Below are 12657 nucleotides of genomic sequence, written 5' to 3' on the forward strand. Positions count from 1 at the left end.
CAAAATCTTTGACTAATGTTTTGTACACATCCTGATGACTATGATCTCTCAAGTTTATTCTTGTGAGAATCTCCTCATGGTATAGGTAAATATAATCATAACCCTAATCTTGGACCCTTTTCAACTGATGCATAAATGGATGTCCAAGAATGACATCATAATTATTTCTTCCAAAGTCTACTATAGCAAAGGTATGCTCGCATTCAATGACCAAAAGAGGTGCTCTATCACTCTACTTGTTCTTTCGGCATAACCCTTTGCCGCTTCCACAAGGCAAATTGTCCCCATATTTTTCACACTTGTGTTGTGGTTACTCCACCTCCACCATCTAGTATTGCCAAGGTTTTAACACCATAATACTTGAATGGTAGAGTAGGAATTCCTTCTCTTCCCTCACAATAGTACAACTTTATTGATAGGAATTGGTCATGTGTCCTCTTAAGCTTCTCGATATCTTCTAGTTTAGCTCTCAAGTTTCCCATTGGGCTTTTGCTTTTCCAATTTTTGAAGAAAATTACCCACATCCGTCCACATATGGGGTGTCTTTAGCAACTTTGCTTAAGTTATCATACATCTCATTGGCTCCCTGGTTTCACAATATTGCGGCTAATAAAGTCACTAAGTTTCAAGAGAGAGGTAGAGACATGATAATTTGTGCAGATAGCAAAGATCGCACTATTCCATCTTAAAAATATTTTCATAAGTCAATGAAGGAGACTATTTTTTCATATACAATTTATGTTATAGAGTCTACAACTAAAATTAATCACTCCTCTCCCCTTGGTCCTACCTCATCCAAAGAGAATTCGTCTTTAAGATTATTTCTTGATGAGCATCTTAATTTTATTGGATCTATCCAAGGGAATCTCGCTCCTTTTTTAGGGAAGATGTCTATAAGATTGAGCTCATTCTAGGAAGATCTCCTCCTAAAAATAAGAAGAGATTATGACACATCAATGAGCTATTGGGGAAATCGATGATAAGAGACTCTCCTTATAGAGTCTGCTATGCACAACAAGTACACAACAAGAAGAGATAATGACACAAGATGAGCTTTTGGGAAAATAGTGATAAGATCAAGCTCATTCCTTATAAGAGACTCCCTTGTAGATCCTCTTATACATAACAAGAATAGATTATGACAAATTATTGGAAAAGTAGTGATACAACTAAGTTCGTCTCCTTTAAGTTCATTTTACAAGCTTTCAATTGAATCCTCAACCTCTTAATTTGGAGTTTATTATCACAAAGCCTTGGTTTTCGGCTATTTGTAGGTGTGTGTGAGTGAGCCACATGGGCCACTTGGATAGTGCAAGGAGCCTATTTTTGGCGTGGGGGTTGTGGGTTCAAGTAGGTGAGCTAGTAGGTGGTGATCTTGATTAAAATGTGAAGGGTCAAGTTCTTCTCGGAGGGGGGGGGGGATTTCCCACTAGAGGACTCCATCAATTCCTTAAATCGACTATGAAAATTCGTTGGGTCTGAGAGGGCCTCCTTCCAGTGGGAAATTCTGTAACGGAAATGGACTATGAACAATGAGAATAGCAAAATTAAGAAAAGTGTAGTGAGCATTTTTATGAGAATACTTCGAGAACATAGAGGGAGAACTTGATTAGAGGTAGCAACGTAACCATTATACCTAATTAACTTTGCATGAAAAATACTTTGCAAGGGAGAGAATTAGAGAACTTGACAACATTTGAGGACCAAATTTATGTGAAGCCGGTCCCCCCTCCAAAAGGCTTTTGTATTATAGCTTCTCCCATAAAGAGAGACTTGGTACAATACAAGCTTTGTGTTCCTTGAGACCTTGATGGTTCATACACCACAATTATGCCCGTAACTTGGCTAAATGAAAGCATTAACTTGTCTCTGGCCTCAGTCTCAAGACCTCAAACAACTTCGAAGGTGGAGAGAGCTAGCAGGGAATGAGGGTAAGGAACAGGAAGAAGAAGTAACTTACAAGAAAGAAATAATCTCCTCACTTGTATTACTCTTCTAGATTAGCATAGCATAGTAGCATAGTAATAGAGATGAAGAAGATGGCAAGCTTGCACTTTAGAGCACGACTCTTGGTTGGATTTGTATTCCATAGCCAAGAGTTGTTGGTGTAGGCTCTCAACTTCTCAATCTTGGAGAAGGAGACGGAGTTCTTGCTCAACACACCATGAGAATGAGTGTGTGTGTGTGTGTGTGTGTGTGTGTGTGTGTGTGAGAGAGAGAGAGAGAGAGAGAGAGAGAGAGAGAGAGAGAGAGAGAGAGAGAGAGAGAGTATGGTCAAGCTACCCCCCTCCTTGCTTGGATCGACCGCTCTTCCTAGCTCAAGATTGAAGTTGATTGGACCTTCTCTAGACTAGCCAATCACATGCATTAGACATATCAAGCAACCATGGTAGCATTTGGACAAGTGTCCTCCTTTCCCCTTTGAGAGAGAGGGCTTAAAAAATGCTCAAACAATTAATTAAATAAACTAAATTCTCATTGGACCCCTTTAGAGGTCAACCAATAGGCTTTAGGCACTACATGAGGGCAGCATGTGTAGGTGCTTGACATGTGTCCTTGTTGCCTCTTAAGTCTTGGGCTTGCCTTGAGTGAGATGTGTGTGTGTTATTCCCCTAGCTTTAGGGATCGCCCCCCTTCTTGTAGGGATCATGGTTGACTTGCACACCTCAAGCACCTTGGCCTTCAAGCATGACAAGCACCTCAAGCACCTTAGCCATCAAGCATGACAAGCACCTCAAGAACCTTGGTCATCAAGCACGAAAAGCACCTCAAGCACCTTGGTCATCAAGCATGACAAGCACCTCAAGCACCTTAGTCAGCTCAAGCACGACAAGCACCTCAAGCACATGCCTAGCTTGGCTAAGGTCTAAAGTACCTAAAGGTCCTAGGTCTAAGGACTTTAACACTAACCTTCGGAGGTCTTTAATGAAGCTAACCCTAAGGTCATGCTCCATTATCTAGCATTGCTCTTTGCTAGACCATCTCCCATTTGGACCCATTGCCTTCGGTCCCATGATGAGATAAATCTAAGCACATGTCTATATTCTAACTCTTGTTCCCGTTTATTCTCCCACATTAAGTGATCAGTTTAATATGAGAAAATCATTTGGGTTAGTTAGATATTAGATTTTATGACATTCCCACAATCCCTATGGTTCTACATTCAATTAAGGGGAGGTACACACCTTGTAGTGGTGTCGTTGACATTCAATGGGTAGTTCACACTACAAAGGAAAATCCTAGAGTTGGCTCACATAAAACCAAAAAAAAATATCTAGGGTCACTCAACTTCAACCATATTTTTTGGGGGAGAAATATTTTCGAAGGGTTCTAAAACAAACTCATCTATGTGTGTGTGTGTGTGTGTGTGTGTGTGAAATTTGCATAAAAAGAAACCTATCCACGCACATTCAATTATGATTTTCAATGTCTGTCATTATCATCGTTGAAGATGATTTGGTGATTGTGCAATTGTGACAAGATAGAAAATGGTGTACCTTTTTGGGGAGCCTAATATAGATCACTACAAGCCTTCATTAGCACAATGCAATAAAAAGGGATAGAAAAGTTTCATGTAATTGGTTTCCATACATGGAAAACCAAACTTAGTGGTTATCTTATGAATAGAAATTTGTGGGCACTAGTCAAAGCTCCTATCTCATAGTAGCCACAGCTAAGCGCTACACAAACTAGGGCATCATCTTCTTCTGTTGTTACTCAATTATCTTCCAAAGGTCAACAAGATTTAGGAATTATCATTATGTGCATTTCATTGATGAGTGCATTAGTGCTTGATATTATTCTTGGAAAATCTTAAAGGAGAACTTCGGGAGACTAGAGCCAAAATGGAGAACTTCGAGACTAGAGCCACAAAGTCTAAAGTCAGTCTAATAAGACAATTGTACAAACTCACCATGGAAGCGAGTAAGGCACTGATACTTGGTCAATCAACAAAACATCATTTGTCACTCAACTCTCTTTCATGATTTTTTAGCATTAGTTTTTGTAAACACCTTATGGGGCTCTCCTTATTCTTAAGTCTAAGATACCCCTAACAATGTAAGAGTCAATAAAAATCAAAAAGTGCACATCAAGTAATCCTTGATGGGAGCATGCAAGTACATATAAACTTGAAGTGATTTAAGTAAAAATGGTCTAGGTCAAAAAATATTAAAGACTAACTTCAAATTGAAATCATATGCGAACTACATATATTGTGCTAGGAATGTTTGCATATGATGTATGCATCTTGTAGGCTGAGTGACTTTATTAGTCTTTGTGACATGTTGAGTCTTTAGGACATTATGATTGTTCTATTTAAGTCATTGGTCCCTTGACATATGCAACCTCAGTGCTTATTTTAAGACTTGAGTCACCATCAATGAAGAAGCAAATTCATGATGAGGTTTTATTGGAGGGATTGCTAGAGCATCATAATGTGCTAGGTAATGTCATTGCCAAATGCAAGTGCAAGTCAAAGTGTCCTAGAGATCTCCCTTCTTGCAATGCCATCTCCTCTAATGCTATGATTCTAGGATATGCGCAAAATGGGCAAGGCCAAAATGCTCTTGATTGTTCAAAGAGTGTTTGGATTTTCTTACAAATGAAGTGGCACATTGCATTTGTCCTCAAAGCTTATGTTTTGATCTATGCAATATAATTTTCATCATAAAGACCTTTTCATTTGCTAGTTATGTATGCAAAGTTTGGTCCCTTTGCTAGGCACAATGCATCATGGAGTAGCCCCCTTCTCGATATGTCATGTCTTGGAGCACTTTGATTGCTGGATATGCCCAAAATGGGCAAGACCAATAGCCTTTGACTTTTTTGAGCAAATACAACATGAGGGTATTCTTCCGAATGAAATGATCCCTAAATGCCTCTGTTGTGATAAGAAAGATGTGAATTCGATGCACGATTGTTGGGGCATGATTCTATATTGGGTAATGTTTTTTATGGACATAGATACACTAGGTATACTACCACACGTCTTCCTCAAATGTGCTCAACACTACTTCAATGCTTTTGCAGCTAACGAAGCACTCTAGTTCTCTTATATTTGTCAAAAAATTCAACCGATGCGCCAGGACTATGGAATTTCTCCACACAAACCTTAATCTTTTTCATATCCACCCTCTGAAAAATATGGAGAGGTCTAGGGAATTTTGCCCTTAGAAATGGACTCTCTCCCCCCCTCTCTCTCTCTCTCGCCCCCAAATCCTAAGACTTTAAGTAGCCAGCTGCGTTCGAGGGCTTCCTTTCGCAGCAGCGCATCAGCGAGATCGGAGGGGGCTTCTTCTCGTCGCACCTATGGTATGTCTGTCTGTGCGCGCTCTCCTCCTTTCAGAGGGATAACCGCTTGGGAAATTTTTGTACTGTTGTCCATGACATGTGCGAAAGGTTTTTGGGGTTAGGGTTTTGTTGGGAGCTGGCCATGTCTAAAGCTTTTTTGTCTGCGGGAATGGAACTCTGAATTTAGGTTTTGCACTATGTTATTTCGTTGCCGAGGTGCAGATTTTGCTGCTTGGATGTATGGATATCTACCCTGAGCCCACATTCATGGATGGCTTTTGATGATTGATCTACCACTCTGCTTGTTCCAGCACGAGTCGTAGTCTTCTTTCCTCTACAGTCAATTGTTCAGAGGACATTGGAAAGCAGTCTTTTCTGAGTCCCTGCATCCTGCTGGGAAATGATTGAGCAAAATGAGTTTACTTTTTTGTGATCAAATAGAGAAGTGAGCATCAAGTTCGTTTTCTACGATCATTACCACAATTGCTTTAATGCAAAATGGTTGAATCACCATTGTTATTGTTCCTAGATACATGGACTCAGTGAGCCTGTTCAGGAGAAGTTGCTGAGAGGTTGTTATGTGGTGGCTTACATTTAGCTCTAGAAATCAGGGCCAATGATGTTAAAAGCATATAGGCGAATAATCATGCCTGAATCTGAATTTTGACTAGGACGAACTGAGGCCTTGAAATGATATCATATTTAGTGGATAAATTTTCTTCAATTTTTTTGATCATTTACGGAAGTGGGCAAGGCTTCTAGCTTTAAGACTGGTTGGCATGCCATTATGCTGCCTGACCTTCCTTTTTTTTTTTACCTCAATGCATCTGTGCCGGTTCTGAATGTCGATTCATCTCAATCTCTGGGACGTGGACTTACTGAGTTGGGGAAGGGCAAGAAGGACTTAGAAAGGACCCATTGATGTTGCATGAGCTATTTCATCACTGAAAGCCTTTCAAGAAATGCCTGTTTTATACCAAGTTGCTGCTTGACCTACTCTAACCGATGCAGTGGATGTCTCGTATTCTTAATGCCACTTGTGTGCTGGCTCTTGTCACTTGTTTAATGAGATGAGTACTGTATATTGCTGCTTGGACTAGGGGTCGATGATCAAGGTATTGCTATGGGTTACTCTGACTAAAGGCCCTAAATGTTGTCTTTGGTAATTACCTTTTGCAGGCCGTGTCAGAGAAGAAGGCTGCCAACCCCATGCGGGAGATCAAAGTGCAGAAGCTTGTGCTGAACATATCAGTCGGTGAGAGTGGTGATCGTCTCACAAGGGCTGCTAAGGTATTTTCTGGTCACTATCACATGAGATTGTTGTTTTATTAAGCTGTCAGCAGTCAGCTTTAAGTTATGTTTGGCGTGTTTTCCAGGTTCTTGAGCAACTAAGTGGGCAAACTCCAGTCTTTTCCAAGGGTATGCCTGCAATTATGTGCGTAATGGCACCTTTCTTATAAGAGGAGCTTAGTTTTCTCACCTTACTGGTTTTTTTTGCCTTTGTCTAGCTCGCTACACTGTGAGGTCGTTTGGAATCAGGAGGAACGAAAAGATTGCCTGTTATGTAACTGTTCGGGGATCTAAGGCCATGCAACTCCTTGAGAGTGGCTTGAAGGTGAAAGAGTATGAGCTCATCAGAAGAAATTTCAGTGACACTGGCTGTTTTGGTTTCGGCATTCAAGAGCACATTGATCTGGGTATCAAGTAAGTCATTGGAATCACAGTTATTCTTGCATACTAAGGATTTTCAGTGTTGGGGCTGGCCTAATTTAAGCATTAAGTGATTTTCTGTTGTCACAGATATGACCCATCTACTGGTATTTATGGCATGGATTTCTATGTGGTGCTTGAGCGTGCTGGCTACAGAGTCGGTAGGAGAAAGAGGGCCAAGGCACGTGTTGGCATCCAGCACCGGGTGACTAAGGAAGATGCGATGAAGTGGTTTCAAGTGAAGTATGAAGGAGTCATTTTGAACCGATCTCAAGCCATCACAAATTAATCTTTGTAGGGTGGTAAATCAAACTTTAGTATCTAATGTCCCATGATCTCAAATCTGGGAAGCTTTATGAGGGTTGTGGCTATTACATCATATATCGGTCTCAGGACTTGCGGCTTTGATGGCCTGAAAATTTTCAGAGCCTGAAATACTTATGTAAACGAGTTACTTTTGGAAGGAAATTTTGTGTGGTGGTTTTTTAGGTCTGCTTTGTGTATTGCAAAGCCTACCTGGAAGTTTCAGAGTTGTATGCCCACATTTGTCTGTTGGCTTCTTTTTTGGGGGGAGGGGGGGGGTGGGGGGGGTCTGTAGTCTGTTAGGTTTGGGGTTCTTGTGTTTTGTAGACGTGCGGATAGCGCCTCTCTGTTCTGGTCAGTTGTTTGCTCTTTATATTCCTTCTCACCCCTATGTTGATGATTCTGTTTGTAGATATTCCTCATCAGATATGAGCTTGCCCTGTTGTGCCCCCTTGATGATTCGAATGGTATGTATGCACAAGGTCTCCCTGCGAAATACTTATCCAACTTATCTAATAGAGCTAGAGATCTCCCTGCGAAATACTTATCCAACTTATCTAATAGAGCTAGAGAATTCAATATGTACCTGAGCTCTTCGCATGGGCTTTGGACTGTACATGGGTGGTAGTGCAGTCAAAAGTGGACCGTTGTCCTCACCTTGTGCTGGATTATTAGTGGAAAGGGACCACCTGAGCTAAACTGTCTTCTCCTTCCAATTCATGTGAAGGTGGTAGGATGTGAAAATAGTGGAAGGTCTCAAGATACTGTTCACAATGCAGTGGGTTGGCTGTTGTGAGAGGGGACATTCAGCCATCTTGTCATGGAGATCGCCGAAGCTGGAGTCCAGATATGGACAAGGAGGTCACGGCCTCTTGTGCTGTTATTCAACCACAAATTTTTCATTGTTTGAAAAGGAACTGATCCTTCTATGAATTTTGAATTATACGTCAAAATTTGAAATTTGAAGCTGAGTAAATCTACCTATAGAGAAATTCAGTGAAATTCTCCATTTGTTTCCACAGTTTAAGAATAAAGTTCTATTTCAAGCAAATTGCAGTGAATTTATGTATTACATGCTCCATTTATCACACCATCCCCACGGTTTCTTTTTATGTGGTGTCCTAATGAAGGTAAATGTCTAGATCGTCAATGAAGTATGTATTGTACTGTTTTTTCTTCTTAACTCCATTCAAAGCTTCGCTTTGGCTAGTTTTGTGTGATTGTGCCCACTCACCCACACCTCACATCCGCAGGGGTTGAGCAATAATCCTCTACTTACCAAGCTTTCCATGCTTGTGGGAGATAATGCGAAAAATGTTTATCATCTCAAGGAATGCTGGGAAAACTGAAAGGCTTGATTTACTGAGTCTCTTTGACTGCCTAGAGCAACATCGCCAGCATTCAATATTTGTGGTTGGTGAAAATATACCAATTTAACACAATATTTTAGTGGATCACCTACCATATTCATCCATGTTAGGAGGGTCAATCCCAACTGAGATGACGCGAGGAAAGGGAACAATGCTTGTAGTGGTAAGACTAAGAGCCAAAATGATCAGCAATAAGTTAATGTCTATGTATGTGAGTGAGGTGGAAAAATATTAAGTGCTCTCCTCCTAGCCATGTGTCTTGAGCTATTGTTCGCCAGAAAAGGCATAAGCCTATTGTTTGTGGTGTTTAACAAGGTGGATGCTTGCGTTGACATTCTGAAACAAAAAAATGAAAACATATCTTAGAAGGCTCTTAAATGAAGGGAGTATTTTAGGAACTTGGTAGGTTAGAGCCATTGTTTCCGCATAGCACTACAAGCATGAGTGCGGGGTGCCTTGACAGTCAACTATCATGGAAGATAAAGGTGAGGATATGCCTTTGTACCATCTTGTGGATAATTCAACATACCAATGATAGTGTCCTTGATTTTCAGTCTTTATAATGCAAGCTTAGCTATGTTGACGAGCTAGTGACAAAGGAGAGAACATTGTTAATTGCCATATTTTCTACTTCCAAGTTATGGGGGCGAGTAATCGAAGATGGGTCAGAAAAATGAAGGTTGGAAGCTCTTTGGTGATTGGACGATGAGTGAAAATTGCCATCCTCAGACAATAGACTTCACAAAACTATTTGAAGCTTGAGGCAGAGCTACATGTTTGTATCAAAGGATGAATGTGTGCTTTTATATGCTAGGGAGAGAGGTTTGATCAAAAATTTATATACATATACCTAGATGAATCCAAGAAAAGTCCATATTCACCTATAAAGGAAAATGCAAAGTATATACTAGTTGATCATTGGTCGCAACTAATCCAATGGCCATCTAGTCCAATGGATCATGAGTTCAATCATGCTGCTTTACCTCAAGTTGAAGAGTAGGGCATATAGAGGATAAACTCATGACTATTACAACATCTAGACACCAATCACATTAGCACTTTTTGAAGGGAATATAAAGAGGTAGGTGAAGAGAATCAATAATTTGGAGATGGAAAATGTGTAGTTGAGAATAGTTCATAAGTTGGAGGGTGTGATTGCCTTCTTTGTGTTTAGCATTAGTCTTCTCTTGCATGTGTTTTTTAGGAACAAATGTCTTTATATGTCTTAATTTTGATACGTCTTAATTCGCAAAGCAAGTTGGTATACTTGAATCCACTCTTGAATAGGGTTATCCCTATTTTCAAATACCCTTGTTGGCCTTCCACAACAAAGCCCCTTGTCGGCATTGCAAACTTCACAAACAAGACATCCAATGTTCGAGAAAGGTTTGCCTCAGCTTAGCATAGAACATGTTGAAAATCCATAGCATTGGATTTTAAACCAAGGTAAGAGGAAGAAAAGCTAGTAAAAAATACACGAAAATAATCCAAAAATTTTGCAAACTTGCAAAATTCTACTACTATTTTTTATTTGTATATTTACGAGGAGGAAGTCTAGATCTTTAGGGAAAAAGACTTTCCTAGACATTGAAGACATTTCCTCAATTCTCTCTGACGATCAACCATGTGGTTGAGCTCCATGAGAAGTCTATGATGACCTTAAGCTGTAATCGATTGAGGCATGTGAGTGTAAGATTGATCATCACTCATGAATTACAAATATCACTAATTGACAAAGTCAAAATTTGCTTCTAGGGAAAACCTTACAAGCAAACTTTTGCAAGAGAGGTAACTCCATTGGAAGATTCTCCATATTATTTAAACTTTCACAAAGAGGCAAAAATGATCATTAGAACTTATCCCTTTTGGTAAAAACTTTGCATTTAGTAAATTTAAGCTCATTCTTCTCAAGTAGCTCTATTGAACAAACCATGTATGATGGTTAGCCTGAAATTCACCCAACCCTTGCATAAGCCTAACCCTTACAACCTGTAAGAAAAACCTTCACGAAGTAAGTCCCGCCTTCTCCCTTGTGTTCATATTTGGCTATGCACATTTTTTATATCTTCAAAATAGAAAACGGGGGGCTTACCCTATTTTCCTCCCATTTTTGTGTTGTATTTACTTAAATATGCATATAATACATTCCACTCAAAACTTAATCTTGACTATCCTCAAAGCACAATTAACACAATAATTTTCTATTTTAGTAAATCCTCATTATGCTTGTTGAGATATGTTAACTGTTAACTGGCCTAAAACTCGCACTAAAAGTCATATGTAATGTAAATGGAGAACCATACGGCACCTCACCTTTGCAAAACCACCTCTTGTTTAGCTCTCTCTAGAAAATTAAATAGTTCAACCCCATTTCACAATGCACAATTCACATAACCAGTAAATAATTCATAGGTCTCACCAAAGTTTGTGGCATGACCATACCTAGGCTTTCAAATCGCCTACGTAAACGAAATTTTCCCGGTATTTTGGTGTGATTGCTCCATGTTGATCTTGGATTTTCAATAGGACAATGTTTTAAAATAGCGTTGAATTCTCTATTGAGGTATATGAATGATGGCATCTTCAATAAGAATTTTTAATTGCATTGCAAGCCAAAAGTTTACAAGCTTGAGTAGAAATCATTTTACCAAGCAATGAAAAAAGAGCCATATGTTGAACTTATCCAAGCATCATAAGCAAATAAGTCAAATGGCTTTCATAATGCAGCAATTGATGTAATGGCTTTCACATGCTTGAATAACCATCAAGTCTCTTCTTTGAGAAGTTACATGGATAATTCCTTATGCCTGTGGCTTTTCGAAAATCCATACCAAGTCGTCACACCTCAATGACTATTTATGTATCACCTATTACAACGGGTAACCGTTGTTTGCAAACATTAGCCCAAGAGACATATGGCTTAGGAGCAGGCATGTAAAGCATTTCCACCCCGATCATTGAGATAGGTACACTCACTCTTATTGATGTATCTCACCTCAATTCCTCAAGCAAGCCTGACTGCCACAAGTTCAACTTGCCAGATGCTTCCTACTCTTCTCACCCTTTTTGGCTTTCTTAAACAAGCCTCATTGAAGAAGGGAGTTAGGCATATGTTTGTTGACATCTTTGTTCTTTAGCTTTGAAGAATACCCCCTTCATTTAAGAGTCTCATATGACTAGACATCTTCTTTGCTTCCCATTGAACCCAAAAACAAGTACCTAATTCTTCCTTTGTACTTGTTTTGTGCAGGTGTAAATGATCCATGTACTAGGTTAGCTATACCTCTTTTCACCCTTTTTTTAGGGCAATTCACTTATACTTGCAATTGCCCTCGTCATTGTGATAACCTCTTCACATCTAGGGGCCAACGCTGGGAACACTAGATGCAATATTGTTAAAGGTTGTCCTCCCTTGTTTGCTATGTGTTTGCATTGAAGTGCTTTTGCTATTCAAACATATGATAATGATATCAAGTGATATATGTGCAATGTGTCTCAAGTGTGTATATTGATGGAGTAGCATAGATCTGTGCCATGGGTGAGCAAATGACAGATCGCCTAGGCTTGGAGGTGACTACACTGGCACCATGCCAAGCAACCGTTGCATTTTGCCACTAATACACGTCCACTTTAAGCAAACATTCTGGGCAAAGATGGTCATGCTGTTCGTAATCAGAATGCAGTATGTTCTAAGCACAAAGAAAAAAACACTTTTTCAAAGGTATTTAAAAACACACATAAGAGGATATGGTTATCCTCTGTTCTTCATCAAGATACAAAAGAGTCCATCCTTTCAGCAGATAAAACACACGAGATTGATTATTCGCAACATGTTGTGCATCATCACTACCACTTCATCCTTGAGGCCTATGTTGGGCCAGTCCACTTTAATCAGCACAAACTTTTCAAGGTAGATTTGTGCCCTCTACCAAGGAGTGCAGTTCTGACATAGATAGACTAGACAATCAATTTACATGATGCC

The 12657-nt window shown here is 39.7% G+C and overlaps 1 protein-coding gene across 1 annotated transcript; it reads left to right on the plus strand.

Moving 5' to 3' along the window:
- Positions 1–5169: 5169 nt before the first annotated feature.
- Positions 5170–7494, plus strand: LOC147419214 (large ribosomal subunit protein uL5). The gene is made up of 5 exons (XM_086505573.1): positions 5170–5313; positions 6472–6582; positions 6669–6711; positions 6801–6996; positions 7093–7494. The coding sequence occupies exons 1-5, from the start codon at positions 5311–5313 to the stop codon at positions 7289–7291; spliced, it is 552 nt and encodes a 183-aa protein (XP_086361699.1). The 5' UTR covers positions 5170–5310; the 3' UTR covers positions 7292–7494.
- The last annotated feature ends 5163 nt before the right edge of the window (positions 7495–12657 follow it).

This window comes from Adiantum capillus-veneris, chromosome 29 (genome assembly GCF_014529385.1).
Source record: "Adiantum capillus-veneris isolate H3 chromosome 29, ASM1452938v2, whole genome shotgun sequence".
NCBI classification, from domain to species: Eukaryota; Viridiplantae; Streptophyta; class Polypodiopsida; order Polypodiales; family Pteridaceae; genus Adiantum; species Adiantum capillus-veneris.